The sequence below is a fragment of the Mobula hypostoma genome, chromosome 2 (assembly GCF_963921235.1).
Source record: "Mobula hypostoma chromosome 2, sMobHyp1.1, whole genome shotgun sequence".
NCBI lineage: Eukaryota > Metazoa > Chordata > Chondrichthyes > Myliobatiformes > Myliobatidae > Mobula > Mobula hypostoma.
The window spans coordinates 95,284,074-95,302,102 of record NC_086098.1 but is presented as its reverse complement, the minus strand read 5'-3'; the positions used below and the strand labels follow the sequence as shown (position 1 = coordinate 95,302,102).

Sequence of the window (18,029 nt, the reverse complement as noted above, 5' to 3'; positions counted from 1 at the left end):
TTATTGGTCCAATGTAACCAAGAACATGCATAACATATATTAACTGCCCAATAATACATTCTTAAATTAGGCAAAGCAAGACCTCTATCCTTTTTTAATTTTTGTAAATGACATTTTCCAATTCTTGGTCTTTTATTATTCCAAACAAAAGATGAAATAATAGAATCAACCTGATCAAAAAACTTCTTACTTAGAAAAATAGAAATATTTTGAAATACATATAAAAATTTTGGTAAAATCATCATTTTAATTGCATGAATTCAACCGGCTAACGAAAGTGTAAGTGGATTCCACCTAGAAAATAATTGATGCATAAAATCCACTAAAGGAACTAAATTAGCTCTATAACGGTATCCATAATTTTTAGTGATGATAATACCTAAATATTTAAAAGAATCCGTAACTTTAAAAGGAATGTCATCATATATAGAAGCAGAATCATATAAAGGAAATAATTCATTTTTATGCAGGTTTAATTTATATCCTGAAAACTTTCCAAATTCATTTAATAATTTCAATAAACTAGGAATAGATTCTTCAGGATTCGAAACATAAACTAAGAGATCATCAGCATAAAGGGAAATCTTATGAATAGTCCCATTTATGGAAATCCCTTGAATATCTTAAGCTTCACGAAGTGCAATAGCCAAAGGTTCCAGCACCAGATTAAATAACAAAGCACTTAATGGACATCCTTGTCTCGTACCCCGCGAAAGTCGAAGAAAGGGGGATCTGCAGTTATTAGTAATAACAGTGGCAATAGGACTTTTATATATCATTCTAATCCACTTATTAAAATTAGTACCAAAGCTAAATTTCTCTAAAACGTTAAATAAGTATTTCCATTCAACTCTTTCAAATGCCTTTTCAGCATCAAGAGAAACAACACATTGGGGAGTTTTTGAGAGAGATGAGTATATAACATTTAACAGTCTCCGAGTGTTAGAAAAGGAATAACAGCCTTTTATAAAACCTGTTTGGTCCTGAGAAATAATCTTAGCTAGTATATTCTCCAACCGATTTGAAAGAATTTTAGCATCCACATTTAATAAAGAGATAGGTCTATATGAAGCACAATCAGTAGTGTCTTTATCTTTCTTGAGAATTAAAGAGATAGAAGCTTCATAAAATGTGGAAGGTAACTCTCCTAACAAATAAGAATCCTTAAGCATTTCCAACATATAAAGAATATGCAAATCTTCAAATTTTTTTTTATAAAATCCTCCAGAAAAACCATCCAGTCCGGGAGCTTTACCAGATTGCATTGAAAGAAGAGCTTTCTGAATTTTTCTTTCAGTAAAAGGAGTATCAAGAATTTGTTGATCTTCAACAGATATTTTAGGAAAATCAATCTTTTGTAAAAGGGCATACACTTTAGAAGGATCAGCTGGAAACTGAGATTTCTAGAGTTCACTGTAATAGTCTTGAAAAATGTTATTAATATCTTCATAATTACAAGCTAAACTAGCATCTCTCTTACAAATTTTTAAAATTCGTCTTTTAGCTGTAACTACCTTTAATTGGGATGCTAAAAGCTTATTACTTTTATCTCCAAATACATAAAATTAACTTTTTAATTTAAGCAAATTTCTTTCATTAGGATAAGTTAATAGTAAATTATATTGTGATTGAAGTTCAACCCTTTGTTTAAATAAATCAATATTGGGAGAAACTGCATAAGTGTTATCCAAGTCTTTAATTTGTTTTGAAATCCTATCTAACTCTATTTTTGTCTGTTTCTTAAGCTTAGCCAAATAGGAGATTATCTGACCTTGCAAATATGCTTTAAATGTATCCCATATAATCAATTTCGACACATCTCCCGTATTATTAAAAAGAAAAAAATCTTTTATCTGAATCTCTATAAATTTGACAAAGTCCGAACTTTGTAATAAACTTTCTGGAAAATGCCAAGGCAAGTTTACATTACTAACATCATTCAATTCAAAAAGCTGAGCTTAAAGGTGCATGATCTGAAACAGCAATAGCATCATATTCACATTTCTGGACTTCGGACAAAAATTAGAAATCAGCTATAAAATAATCAATTCTCAAATATTTTTTATGGACATGTGAACAAAAAGAATAATCTCTATCATTAGGATGAAAATTTCTCCAAATTTCTATCAAACCATAATCAATTAAAAAAGAATTAATAAGTGATGCTGAACAACTTGGAAGCTGCTGATTGGTTGAACTCTTGTCAATCAAAGGATTTAAACAACATTTGAAGTCACCTCCCATCAACAACATATATTCATTTAAGCCTGGTAATAAACCAAATACATTTTTAAAAAAAGAAGGATCATCTACATTAGGTACATATAGATTAACCAGGACAATTTTTCTATGACAAATTGTTCCTTTAATAATTAAATTTCTACCATTGATATCTGAGACGATGTCTTCTTGGATAAATAAAATATTAGATTTAGTAAAAATAGATACTCCCTTTCTTTTATTTTGACAAGTAGCATGACATTGAAGGCCCTTCCATGTTTTAAAAAATCTATTTTGATCGCCTGTTCTGATATGCGTTTCTTGAACAAAAGTTATATCGGGCTGGAATCGATTAATAATTTTAAAAGTCTTCTTTCACTTAATAGGGTGATTCCAGCCATGTACGTTTCAACTAATAATGTTTATCTGTTTAACTACCATAGAATATTGTTTTTAACACGAAAATACACGCATACCATCATGGGCTAATCAAAGATGGTGGTGATGAGTATAACCATATAGAAAACATGCATGCTCTGGAACTCCATAGTGGGGAAAAATACAGGATATGTGTAAAAAAACTTGAAAAATAAAATCCTGCGATAAACCCTAAAGTACAAAAATACCCCCAATCCTCCCACCATCCCAAAAGGTAGAAATCTAGTAAAAAGAGAGAAAAGGCCGGAATGCATCCCCAGAGAGAAAAGAAAAAAGCAGAACTCCATGTGCGACTCAATTTAAATAGTGATTTAAAAGTTTTTTCTCTCAATTCCCCCCTCCCCTTTACAAAAAAAACACATGACCCTAAGATAAGAAAGCCCAGCAGAGAAGAAAAAAAGATGTTTATACTTAATCATTGAAAATAAACTAGGGAATGCAAAAACAGTCTCCAGAAACGTCAAAGCAATACTATTAAACCTAAACAATATAATCTCTAACAAGAGAAAAACGGCACCATTATTCCTTTGGCTTACTACCCAATTTTAACAAAAAAACTAAAGCTAATTATCTATTCTAAACACCTCACTGTATAAGAAAAAGTCTATATAAACTATAAAAACTATCACTTAATTAATGAAAGAAAAGCAAGAAAGAAGCAGATAATCAAACCAGTTAACAATCTGTCCACTGTGTTAATTCACTTTGTATACCAAACAGACTTCAACTTCCGCCTGCCGCTCAATGGAGTAATACATAACTTTTGTGGCTGCCTTTAATTCCTCCTTTTCCCTAGTTCAAACCTTGAATTTTTAACTTTTATTTCTCGGATCTCAGAGGGAAATAGTTGTCATTATGTCACAATCTTTAAGAAGTGGAAAGCAGCTTTTTGAATCCAGCAATGGAAAGGGAAAAACTTTGAAAGAAAAATCAGAAGATATGCCTGTCTGGGCTGAGCATTTGGAACATGCGTTGATGGCTCTCTACAACAAAATAGACAATAACACTTCTGAGTTGAAGTCGTTCCTACAGAGTTTTCAGACTATAGAGGAAAATATTATTTCCTTGAATAACAGGAATTCTGCAGATGCTGGAAATTCAAGCAACACACATAAAAGTTGCTGGTGAACGCAGCAGGCCAGGCAGCATCTCTATAAAACGTCGACTGCACTATTTCCTTGAATACTGTGTTTAAAGAATCGAAATGTCAGATTGTGGATATTTCAACCTGCAATATGCTCAATGCAAAATTGTCGATTTAGAGGCGAAGTCGCGTCGGAATAACATTCGAATTGTTAGACTGAAGGAACGTTCTGAGAGTGGGAATTTATTGGACTATTTTGCCACTTTGTTTCAATCTCTGTTTCTGGATATTTTACCTCAGCCTCCCGATATTGAAAGAGCTCATAGAATTTTCACTTCGAATTCTCAGATTTCAGATAAAGCTCGGCCGATTTTGGTCAATTTTCTTTGCTTTAAAGTTAAAGATCAAATCATAAAATGTGCAAGGAAACAGAGAGTTTTTAAATTTAACGGTTCCGAGATCTGTTTTTATGAAGACTATCCACGGGTAGTTATGGAACAGTGGATCAAATTTGTTCCAGCTATGAAAATAGCTCATGCAAAGGGACTTTTTCCATCGCTCTGTTACCCTGCTCGATTAAAATTATTTCTTTAAGATTCTACACCTCGTGTTTTTTTGGATCCCCACGCGGCATTGGACTATGTTAATTCTATGGTGGAGTCGGCTGACGTATGAAGGATATCAGGGTTGCTGAATAATTTTCTGAAAGAAAACAGGCTTTGAAAATTTCTGATATGCTGAAGATATCCTTTGATCGATGGACTATTTTAAAGAAGAGGTGAACTTCTTGGTTTCACTAATGAATGACTTTTTTGAAGTCTGCTTAGTTGTTTTTATTGCAAGGGAGATTCATTAGTCAGTCCTGACAAAAACCAGGACACCTTTTTGGGTGGTACATTATATGCTACTATCTAACTTCATACTTAAAATGAAGTTAAGGATTATATCTAGTACAATTCAATGGCAGAGCAGTCTCAAGAGGTTAAATTATCCACATTTCCATTGTTGCTACATTTGTACACCCCTGCATCCTCTATCTTCTAATTCTGGCCTCTTATATATCCCCTAATTCAATTGCTCCATCATTACCTGCTACACCTTCAGCTGCCCAGTATCTAAGCATTGGGAATCCTTCCCTCTCTGCCCTGTTTACATCTTCCTTTAAAATGATCCTTTAAATAAATACTTTAGTTAATAAACAGATTTATGCTGTTTGCTCTCACATTTTTGTTCGATTACAATCACAAAGTGCCTTATGACATTTTGCAGAATTGTAGATGCTAAAGAAATGCTGTTTGTTGATATTTTTAAAGGCTTCGCACCAGCCCCTGTTCAATATGTGGTTGTGCATCAGTGGTTAATGTGAACGTCTCCAGCTGGCTACCAGCACTGCAAGCTGTTCTCTTTCTAGCTGGCTTCTAATCAAGGGAGCTCCAAACACTGCAGTGCTCACTCGGCTAAAACAGACAATTCAGCACACTAGACAAAATAAGCTCAGTTTGGAAATGATGTCAATGAAGATAAATGATGTCAATGGTAAATGTGATAATTAGACCCATGACATAAAGTCAGTGCTGTGGTGCACTGACTGAACACCAGCATCGGCAATGTGAACTGTTTGTTACATGGACAGATGGGAGCAACTAATTACAAAAACTTTCTGCTTCTCCCGTCGTAAGAGCTCTCAGTTTTAAGAAAAATACTGGTTTGGGATAAGATTTGATACCTGGATTATTCTGGGATGCTGCTTATTTTGAACCACTCCACTCCATCAACATTTGGCATTCCCACCATTTAGACTGATTCCTGGGGATTGAAACATTCTGGCACCAATTAAATCAAGTGATTGATTCAAGCTTGGCATTATTCCTTGCAGAGACAAATATTAATCAGAGTTGCCAAGACATGTACTTGTAGCAAAGGTAGTTCATGATGAAAATAACAAAATAGCACATAAAATACACTCATTGGCCACTGAGTACATGTTCATGGCATTCTGCTGTCATAGCCCGTCCACTTCAAGTCTTGACATCTTGTGCATTCATAAGACCATAAGACATAGAAGCTGAATTAGGCCATTCAGCCCATCAAGCCTGCTGCACCATGGCTGATCCTGGATCTCACTCAACCCAACACCTGCCTTCTTGCCATATCCTTTGATGCCGTAACCGATCCGGAAGCGATCAACTTCCGCCTTAAATATACACTTGGCCTCCATCACAATCTGTGGCAGAGCATTCCTCAGATTTACTAGTGACTGGCTAAAAAAATTCCTCCTTACCTCTGTCCTTAAGGGATGCCCCTCAATTTTGAGGCTGTGCCCTCTTGTTCTGAATACCCCCATCACATGAAACATTCGCCCCACATCCACCCTATCTAGTCCTTTCAACATTCGGTGGGTTTCAATGAAATCCCCTGCATTCTTCTGCATTCCAGTGAGTACAGGCCCAAAGCTGCTAAAAGCTCCTCATATGTTAACTCCTTCATTCCCAGAATCATCCTCATGAACCTCCTCTCAACTCTCCAATGGCAACACATCCTTTCTGAGATATGGGGCCCAAAACTGTTGACAATACTCCAGGTGCAGTCTGACTAATCTTATAAAGGCTCAGCATTATCTCCTTGCTTTGATATTCTATTCCCCTTGAAATAAATGCCAATATGCATTTGCCCTCGTTACCACAGACTCAACCTGATGTTCCATCCTTCTCCACATTTAGGTAATAGTCCGCACTATTGTTCCTTTTACCAAAATGCATTATCATACATTTCCCAATGCTATATACCATCTGCCATATTTTTGCCCATTCTTCCAATTTGTCTGTCCTGCTGCAATCACATTACTACCTACCCCTCCAACTGTCTTCATATCATCTGCAGACTTTGACAGAAGTCTGTCAATTCCATTATCTAAATCATTGACAAGCAATGTGAAAAGCAGCATTCCCAATACTGACCCCTGAGGAACACCACTAGTCACCATCAGCCAACCAGAAAAGGCCCCTTTTATTCCCACTTGCTGCCCTCTGTCAGCCATTCTGTTATCCATGCTAGTATCCTTCCTGTAATGCCAAAGGATTTTATTCTGTTTAGCAGCCTCATATGTGGCACCTTATTGAACGTCTCTGAAAATCCAAGTAAATTGACAACCACTGCCTCTCCTATGTCCACTCTGCTTGTTACTTCTTCGAAGAACTCTAACAGATTTGTCAGGCAGGATTTTCCTTTAAAGAAACCATGCCTTTCTGCACACCACTGTTGTAACACATTGTTATTTGAGTTACTGCTGCCCTCTTGTCAGGTTGAACCAGTCTAGTCATTCTCCTCTGACCTCTCTGATTAACGTGGCATGTTTGCTGCTCACTGGATGTTTTTGTTTCTCATTCCATTCTCTGTAAACTCTAGAAACTGTCATGTGTCAAAATCCCAGGAGATCAGCAGTTTCTCAGATACTCAAACCACCCTGTCTGGCACCAACTGTCAAAGTAACTTAAGATCACATTTCTTCATCATTCTGATATTTGGTTTAAATAACAACTGAATCTCTTGACCATGTTTGCACTCTTTTATGCATTGTGTCGCTGCTACATAATTGGTTGTTTATATATTTGCATTAACAAGTAAGTGTATAGGTAATGTGGCCACTGAGTGTAATTTGAAGTTCAATTTTACTTAGAATGCTAAAGCTTAGTTTCAAGTGCAAATGTATAGAGGTGGAGGTTGGGTCCAACTTTGACCAAGGGATCACAATACAAAGAAAGGAAGAAAGGAAAGAAAGAACATTCATATCCTATACAACCAATGGAAGTACTTCTTTCTATATTGTAGTTATAATTAAAATGAAGGAAACTGGAGCTGGTTTTTGCACAGCAAGCTCGCACAAATATTCTGTGATAAATGACTGAGTATATTAATGATGCTATCCCAGGGATAAATATTAGTAAAAACACAGATAACTCCAATATTCTGGTTCAAAATACTGCCATAGGATCTTCTGCAGCGATCAGAGAGAGCTCAGTTTAAAGACTCGCCCAGAACGATATCTCTGAACATCCGGCATCTCAGCACTTATGCCACTCTAACAAAGCAGCAAAGCTCCAAATGGACATTTTCCACTTCATTCGGCACAGCAACACCTGCCGTCTGTTCACATTTCAGTGACTTTTATGGTCAGTCTCTGGATGAGGGTGAAAAACGTAAGCACTCTGTTGCAGGTTAAAACATTCTGTTGCATCACCCTGTTTAACTCAATGACATTGTTTCAGTACGCAAACTTAAAGCTGGGGCTTCTGATCAAATTCAACTTTCTTTGTAGGGATCATTGTAGGAATATCTGTTGGAAAATCTGGATCAGAAACTCTCCACTCAGCACACTTGCACAAAGAATAAAATATTCTAATTTCTCTAAAATATAAACTTGTAGTGGCTCTCCATTCCGTAAGGCTCCCAAAGAGCAATTGTGTGATTTAATGCATCCTCCACTCCCAACGCCCTAAACTACTCATCAATCTGCTGTATGAGACACCTTTCCAATCACTGATTCTTGGACACATGATCAATAGACATTAAACAAACTAGAAAGATTGAATAGGTAAGCCAGAGATGAATAACTCTTCTGTAAATAGCACTGAGGTCTCTGTGAGGTTGGGTTTTTCTACATCAGCATTATTTGCAAATGGCCTCACCTGCCCTGCACACTACAGTCAAACTTTAGCATAAAGAGTCCTAGGTAAAAAAAAACTATGAAAACTCAGCATTCACTTATCACTTGTGGCTCCATTGGTAGCACTCAAGTTCAAATTCAACTCGAGGCACTTGAGCGTGGAAACTCATACTGATTAGAGAACTAACTGATAACAATAATGCTGAGGGAGAATTACGTCCACATCCAGTCATTGTAATGTAAGCAGGTAAAATTGGTTTATTACTGTCAAATATACTGAGAAGCACTGAAAAACTTGGTTTGTACATCATTTATATAGACTGATTAATTACAATAATGCATTGACAGAACAAGGTAAAACAATAACTGAATACAGAGTGAAGTATTGCAGTTACAGGGACAGGTAGACAATAGGGTGCAAGATCAGATCAAAGCAGTATGTGAGATAAAGGGCCCATCTTACTGTAATAGGGATCTGTTGCACCAGTAGGACAGTAGCTGTCCTCAAACCTGGTGGTACATGCTTTCAGGCTTCTGGTCAATGGAGGGAGGAGAAGAGGGTATGTCTAGGGTGGGCAGGGTCTTTGATTATGTTGGCTGCTTTACTGAAGCAATGAAAAATATAGGCAGAGTTCATGGGGGGGGGGCTGTCTTTGTGATGAACTAACATGTGTCCACAATTCTCTGCAGTTTCTTGCCGTCATGGGCAGAGCAGATGACATAACAAACTGCGACTCTTCCGTACTGGATGCTTTCCAAATGTATTTCAATAAAAATCAATGAGTGTCAATGGGGCTAAAGTAGACATGCTGAATTTCTTCAATCTTGCAAGGTGGTAGAGGACTAGGAAAGCTTGGGTATGGTATCTGGACAGGCTATAGGTGATGTTCACTCCTGGGAATTTGAAGGTCTCAACCATCTTGACCTCAGCACAATTGATGTACACAGAAGTACACGCACCCAACCTCTTCCTGAAGTCAATGACCAGCTCTTTTGATTTGCTGACATGTTGTTGTGATGGCACCATGTTACTAGGCTCTCTATCTCTTTCCTGTACTATGACTTATTGTTATTTGAGATGCGTCCAGTGGTGTCACCTACAGACTTAGAGCAGAACCCAGCCACACAGCTGTTGAGTGTATAGGGAGTAGGGTATGGGGTTGAGGATGCATTTTGGTGGGTCACTAGTCTTAAGGTAATCATGTGAGTGGTAATGCTGCCTATCCTTACTGATTGTGTCTGTTGGTCAGGGAGTGAGGGATCCATTTGCAAAGGGAGTGTTGAGTCCCAGGTCTTGGGTTTACAAGATGAGTTTGCTCGGAATTATAGTATTTTAGGTGGAGCTGTAGTCAAAAACAATAGCCTAGCACAGATGTTGTTGAACTATTTGCATCTGCTCAGATGGTTAATACGAGCTTAAAGTATAGCAGGCAAACTCTCCTGAGTATTCCAAACAAAATTGTGGACACTGTCTAAGTAGTAGATAGTTTCCCTTGATTCCAGGATGTTCTCAGTCCTAGTTTGGCTGGGGCTTGTAAATAAGCTGGAAATTTCTTCAGGGCATGTACGAGAGTCATAACTGTGTTTGTTAGCTATTTGTCAGGGTCACACAGCAGAGATCTTTGTAGTTGCTTTTCAGACACACATACATCCATAATTTAGTAGATTTCAATGCTTTCTGATATGCAAAAGAGATTGCCAGCCCCCACTGTACCGGGTTCAGATTCTATTTCTGTTTTCTCCTCCAGGAGACCTGGGCGGTCTTTGAGCTCCTCTATTCCATACTGCTAATGCATTCCACTTTCCTTGTTCTATCATTAGCAATTATGTCTTCAATTGCTGAGGCCTTGAGTGACACTCCCTGCCTAAACTCATCTGCTTTTCTATCACTATTCTTTGAGAAGATCATGCAAAATGTATTTCTCTGACCAAGTTTTAACCACCTAAATTAGCTATTTCTTCTAAGGCTAGGTATCAAATTCTGTTTGATAACCAAACTTGTGAGTCACCTTGCAGCATTTTACTGGGTTAAAGACACTACATCAGTGCAAGTGGTTATGAAATGTGATGCATTTTTTTCTGTGAATACACAAAACAATCTGGATCTAACTGGATTTTTTTATATGAGATTTAGTGGCATGGTAACAATTATCCACATCCAGCAAGTGAAACTAGAGAAATTAATAATGCCGACTTTGCTTTGGATTGTGCAGCATAAAGGGATTTATTGAGGTGTGTTGAGATAACATGATACATTTACTGCCAGGCCTCCAACACATCAGTTTTGAATGCACTGAGTCATGATCCCTTCAGCAAGTAATCCACAAAGCAATTAGTTACATTACTTGAATTTATAGTCTTACCATGGGACCGTTCTAGCATCCTCCTACAGAGAGAAAGCCGATGGGGCAGGTGTACAGAAAACGCACAAAATCTCAGAGGTGTGAAATGGGAAAGTGGTGTGTGGTCTGCTGAGCTGCTCATTTCCAAGTTACTTGTCAACGGTTCTATTAAGGTTAGTTTTGCACCTGTTGATTTATTTGAGTGCATCAGAGAGGTGAATATTACATGTCAAAGTCCTTGCACTTCTTATGTGATGTGGAACTTCATTACCTACACATTATGTAGATAGTCACAACTGCACTTATTATTGTTATTCAGTTTTCTCAGTATATCTCTGCACTTTTACTCTCTAACCATATTGGTCTGTATTGCATTTTCCTTCACTTCCTCTCATAATCTTCCACGCATCTTAATACATATCGTGATACTTTTCTCAATTAAGTTTAAGTCATTCCACACAACACTCATTCACCTTAATGTTAAATCATTAGTTATATTCTCAGTTGAGTGTACACTATCATGTTAAGATTATCCTACCCAAGAACTGGTCCCAATGTTGTTCAGGTGTGACGGTCAGTCACAACCATACACTGACCTGCCTTGGTAGCATTCACTAATATTGTGACACTGGCAGCAGTTCTCAGAATTCCATCTCTGAAGTCTTGTTCTTTCATTTCTGCAGTTCCTGAACCTGCATATGGTCCATAATTCCTTCTGTCTGCATAATGTTGTTCCCCTTTCTTGAACACCTTTCCCATGCTGGGAGATGATTGCATTGACCACAAAATGAATATTTTTGACTAGACTCGCACAGATGGAATTGGAATTGGTTTATTATTGTCACATATTACTGAGATATAGTGAAAAACTAATTCACAAAGAGACCAGTTAGGACGGCAGATTTCTTGTCCCAAAGTGAACCAGATAGGTTTTTATGACAATCCCTTATTTTCATTACTATTATTCAGACTCGCTCTTTGTAAAATCCAGATTTATTTCATTAATCAAATGCCCCATCTGCCATGATAGAATATAAATTCATGTTTCTGGATTAATGATCTTAAAGTCTTAGTGTGATCAGAGAAATGCCTCTGACATTCATCAGAGGCTCCACAATGGGATGGCCAGCATTTTATTTGCTTGAATTGGAGAACGAAGTGAAGCAAGTTCATGAGTGTCTGGACCTTTGATCTTGGTACATTGTGTCACAGTCCACTGCTTGTGGGTTAGGAATATGGATGTGAAGATTAGAGGACCTAGGAGAATTCCCAACCCTCAAATCTAATACATGAGATGGAAAATCTATTGGAAGCCATTAATTTCTGCACCATTATCCAAATTTGGGAAGTTTAGCATCTGGAATAGGATATCAGAAAACTTACATTCATAACAATAAGCACAGAATAATCGCAAACCAATGGGAAAAGTATATTTGCGTATGTATGTAAGTGTGTGTGTATGTGTGGATATATATATTTTGTGTTGATACGAGGCCAAGTGGTTAAGGTGTTGGTCTAGTAATCTGAAGGTTTGCTAGTTCGAGCCTCAGCTGAGGCAACGTGTTGTGTCCTTGAGCAAGGCACTTAACCACGCATTGCTCTGCAATGACACCGGTGCCAGGCTATATCGGCCCTAGTGTCCTTCCCTTGGACAACATTGGTGGCATGGAGAGGGGAGACTTGCAGCCTGGGCAACTACTGGTCTTCCATACAACTTTGCTCAGGCCTGCACAGTGCAAATCCATGGTCTCACGAATCTAACGGATGTCTATTCTATTTATATATACACACGCACACACATATTTCTATACAAAACTGTGGGAAATAAGATGATCTCATTTGGTTTTGCACTACTTATGATCCAGCACAATCAATTCATCTCACCCAAAGTGACCAGACAGTTTGACAGAAAGGTAATTAGAAAGATTTCAATGAATGGTCAGCTGGCCCATAAAAGCATTCCTCGCCGGTATATTCATTACAGTGGACACTCAAAGCACTGGAATCAAAACTGTGCCTTTCTCATTGGCTGTGACTGCTTCCTTTAAAACATATAGTATTTTGAGTACCCATTGAATCTTGCAATTGAAACTGCATCTTTGCCTTGCAGTTTATAATAATTCACTACACAAAACACTGATATCTTCTCTTTGCTCCCCAGATTGAGCATCTTAAATCGAGGACTTCTCAATGGTTTGTCCACTATTCAGCAGAACCAATTTCTCCATTCTTGTTGCATCAGTTACTCTTACATTTTTAACACACGTGTTAACCTTCTCTGATTGAGAAGGAACACTCCTCTTTCAGTCTCTCTGTCACAGGATATTATCTTTTCATGATCCACACACATGATTAACATAATTTAATTTCCTAACTGCACTGCAGAAAAGACTGAAAATTACGAATCAGAAAAAGGGAGCATCCATAGGGGGAGAAAACATTCAATATTTCAGTCTGAGCCACTTTATCAAGTCTCAGCATGAAATGTCAACTGTTTATTCCCCTCCATAGATGCTGCCGGTATTACTGAGTTCCTCTAGCATTTTGTGCATTTTGATCAAGATCCTCAGCATCTGCAGAATCTTTGGTGTTTTCATCAATGAAAGGTATACTAAGAAAGTAAAAAAGACTACAGCAGCAAAGAAAAGTCTCACAGAACTAATAATGTTTGAAACCCTCAAATATATCAGCCAAAATACTTGGAAGGAGTAACTATAAACATACATAAATGATTGCAGTGCAAGTGCTTTGTGTTGGAGAAGAGCTATTCACCAACCAATAAGAAAGCTTCTGTAATCTCACCCACCTAAGTTTCCGGTCATTAAATAGGAATTGTGGAAATCCATCATCCCCATGCCTACTACATGGATGAAATCTTCAATTACTTGCATTAACTCCACTGAACCGGGATAGACCTGTGCAAAAAAAGAAAAAAAAAGTACAATTTTTCAGATTGGCATCTCGAATTGTCAATCAGTGACATGTTATTCAAAAGAAGTAGATGTGATTTTGCAAATATTGTAAACAGTCTTTTGAGCTGAGTCAATCATTGAGAAGAGGAATACAAGATGATCTAGGATTAGCTCAGCAGGCCAGGAAGTATCTATGGAAAAGAGTAGAGTCGATGTTTCGGGCTGAGACCCTTTAGCAAAGTTGAATGGTCTTGGCTCAAAACGTCAACTGTACTCTTTTCTGTAGATGCTACTCGGCCTGCTGAGTTCCTCCAACATCTGGTGTGTGTTGCTTGGATTTTTAGCATCAGCAGATTTTCTCTTGTTTGTGATCTAGGATTAAATTGGTTAACATAATCAATCTTAGTGACAGTACCTGAGGTAAATTTGATGGGTTATACTTCAAACTACAGGATTCCTACTCTCTTCCATGACAGGTTAATCCAATTTTTGACTTTTCTGCTACTTTCATGTAATCAGAATCAGGTTTATTACTGAGGATGAGATGTTAGGTGTATTTAATATTTAAGTCATATTTGAGCAAAATTGTAAATATATAGGTTGATTAAGCATTCTTATTCATTTAAATACTTCATCATGGGTTATATGTAAACGTATCTGAATGACAAATGACAATATGCCACCACATCATTTGTGAGCGTGTCGCTTATAGTAAAAAATGAAATGAAAACACATTCTCCTGGGTCCCATCAATTAGTTTGTATGTTTTGGAGCTACAAAACGTAAGATTATATTACTGGTCTACACTGACTATGTTCTCCTGGTAAGGAAGTTGAGGATACACTTGCTGAGGAACATGCCCAGTTTTGCTAAGTACTAAGGGGATGAACTACACGTGACAAGCAAAAACCTGATGCATATTTTGCTGTTGCCTAGGGGCTCCAAAGAGGAGAGCCAGTGAGATTGCATCAGCTGTAGATCTATTGTGGTTGCAAACAAACAGCAGGAAGTCCAGGTCCTTGCCTAGCTTAGGCAGGAGTTATAGGCAGAATTCTGGACAATACTAACCCCAAAGTGCTTCACTGCAGTAGGTGTGAGTACTAGCAGGTGCTCACATTGCAGACATCCCACCCTGCAAAAACTAATTTCAGGGAGGTAGCACCATCTATTTGCGGGAGACTTCTGGGAGAGTTGGGATGTCTGCAATAGAGTAGCTCCTTAGCAGCTAGCCAGCTAGTTTAAATAATGTTAGCTATGCTAATGAATGAATGACACCTGTTAAACTCACCTCAACATGTCTTTTAGTCTTAACCCACCATGGGCAATAGAAAAGTCACTGTTGCAAACAGTGCAGCGAGCAACACTGTCATTATTTTTGACCCCTATTAGGCAGGGGTAGACTTTAGGGTAGTCTGGGGTGACATACGTTTTTTTTTTGGAACACTCTGCCACTCTGACTTTTTTTGGAACTCTCTCGCTCTTGCTCTTGCACTCTCTCTATCGCGCGTGTGCTTTCTTGCTCTCACTCTCTCTCGCATTTGCTTTCTCGCGCTCTCTCACTCGTGGTCGCTGTCACTCGCGCTTGCTTTCTCACCCTTGCTCTCGTGCTCTCTCTCTAGCGCTCACTCTCTTGTGCTTGTTTTCTTGCTCTTGCGCACGCTCTCTCGCTCTCTCTCACACTCGCTCTCAAAAAAATCAACTTCTGGGACATTGTATATAATTTGCGGGCATCAGGGAGCCAATATTAATTTGCGGGAGACTCCTTGAACTTCCGGGAGAGGTGGGATGTCTGACATTGCACTTTCTGGACACAGATACGATTGCTGTCTTTTGAAACAGGTGGGAACCTCCAACTGCAGCAGAGGTTGAAGATGTCCTTGAACACACCAGTCAGTTGGCTAACCATGTTTTCAGTGCCCAGCCAGGTATACCACTGGAGCCTGACACCTTGTGAGGTTTCACTCTCTCGAAGGAAGTTATGACATCGGCTACCAAGACAGAGCTCACAAGGTTGCCAGATGTTATGTGTATTTGCATAGACATCATGTTATTCTCCCTTTCAAAATGTGCAGAAAAGGCATTGAGCTCTTAGGGAAGTGAAGCATCACTACCAATTATGCTGTGAAGTTTCTCCTCTGAATCCTTGAATATGGTGCAGTCCACTGATGCAAAGCTGTCCTATAAACACTCATCCGCCTCTCTCGACTACACCTTTGTGGTGCTCCAGTTCTCAGTCTCTGCCTATATGCCAGGTGTTGAAGTACAACCAGATGATAGTACTTGCCAAAGTGTGGGTATGTGTTGGTATGATAAACATTCTTGATGGAGGTGTGACGATGACAGAGTGTGTTAGCTCCTCTGGTTCTGAATGTCACATGTTGGGGCAGTTTGTCAGAGTTCTTCAAAGTAGCCTGGTTAATGTTCCTCACTATGATTAGGAAGACATCAAGATTAACTTCTTCCTGTCTGCTGATCATGGGGCTCAGCTCCTCCAGTGCAAACTTGACACTGGCCAGGGGTGGAATGTACACTGTAACCAGGACGATGGCGGATGAACTCCCTCAGCAGACAGAATGGACAACATTTGACTCCTAGACTTTCCAGGTTGGGGCAGCAGGACTGAGACAAAATCACCATGCCTGTGCACCAGAATTTTAATTATAAAGCGTACACTGCCTTTACTTGATGCTGTTCTCTAGTCTGAGTGGTAGAAGGTAAAGCCCACAGGCTGGAGTGCCATGTCTTGAGTGCTGGGGTGAGGCATGTCTCTATGAAGAAAAGTACTTAAGCAGTCTCTGATGCACCTCTGGTATTGCAGTCTTGCTCTGAGATTTTTAGCTTTATTTTCCAGAGACTGTACATTAGCCAGGAGGAGGGTAAGGAAAGTGGATTTTATGCCCTGCACTTCCATCTTACTTGGTGCGATCCCTAGAAGTCATGTTTCTTGGTACAATGGAGACCTTCTCTGAGCTTCCCATTGCTGCACTTGTTCTATGGGTGTTCTGGGAGTCCTTAGTCTGCCTGTTTCTAAAATTAATACTTCTAATAGTTTGAAACTGTTACTGATTGCAGTCTCAATGACTGCAGATTTCAGCTGTTGTACTTGTAAACGAGACTATTTAATAACTTTAAGAGCTGCAGACTGAAACTGTCCTCTCAGTTACAAATAGTGACACCATCATTTTTTTCATACAAATTGAGGAGTGTTCCTCCCTCAATTACAATAAGATACCCAAGATACTCTTTTTTAAAATAAACTCTGTAGACTGTTTGATGAAGTTTCCAGCGAATACTTTAACATTTCTGAAGTAAATAGATTCTTTACTGGGTGTGTAATTCAATAAATTCTGCTGAGTAATGTTACACCTTTTGATGGAGTTTTATAGAATCACACAATCTAGAAACATGTACATGTCAACCATCTACACTAATTGTGTTTGCCTGCACTTTGTATGTTGTCTTCTATGCCATGGGATTCAAATGTTCTTTTAGATACTTCTTAAATGGTGCAAGTGTACCTGCCTCCACCACCCTCTCAGGCAATGCATTCTGGATTCCTCTGGGTGAAAAAAATTCTTCCTCACCTCCCATCTAAACCTCTTAAATTGGTTTATTAATGTTACCTGTACTGAGGTACAGTGAAAGACTTGTCTTGTATACCGTTCATACAGGACAATTCATCACAACAGCCCTTTAAGGTAAAGCAATAATAGAGTGCAGAATAAACTGTTATGGTTACAGAAAAAGTACAGTGCAGGTAGATGATAAGGTGCAAGGTCATAACAAGGTGGACTGTCAGGCAAGAGTCCACCTTGTAGAAGAGAAACAATCAATAGTCTAATATCAGTGGGATATAAGCTGTTCATGAGCCTGGTGGTACCTGTTTCCTGGCTCTTTTGTTCTTCTGCCTGGTGGGAAGGGTAAGAAAAGAGAATGTCTAGGCTGGATTGTGTCATTGATTATGTTGGCTGCTTTACTGAGGCAGCAAGAATTGTATACAGATCTAAACTTACGTGTGCCAGTTTTAGACACCTCTGCTGTAAGATAAAGTTTCCTACTAGTCACTCTATCTAGTCCCCCCACTAATTTACTGTGTAGTCCTTTTACAGGTCACTCCTCAGCTCCAAGGAAACTCTTTCCTCATAAATAAAATATTTTATCCCAGGCAACATCCTGGTGAATCTCTTCCATAACCACTTCAGTCCAATCATGTGTATACAGTATTTCAACTGTATTAATTATGTATGTCCTACCCTAGCCAGCCCTCCCAAAGTACAAAATCTCACACTTACCAAGATTATACTTCATCTTCCTTTGTTTTTACTAATCAAGCAATATCATCCTACAGCATAAGACACAATCAACAATTT

The 18,029-nt window shown here is 38.5% G+C and overlaps 1 protein-coding gene across 12 annotated transcripts in view; it reads right to left on the bottom strand.

Moving 5' to 3' along the window:
- Nucleotides 1-18,029, bottom strand: part of adgrb3 (adhesion G protein-coupled receptor B3) — an 835,097-nt gene that overhangs the window by 407,298 nt on the left and 409,770 nt on the right. For all 12 annotated transcript variants that reach the window (XM_063040268.1, XM_063040273.1, XM_063040274.1 and 9 more), the window contains one exon: nucleotides 13,554-13,662. In XM_063040268.1, the coding sequence (XP_062896338.1) occupies nucleotides 13,554-13,662 (109 nt within the window). The remainder of the gene's footprint in view (nucleotides 1-13,553; nucleotides 13,663-18,029) is intronic.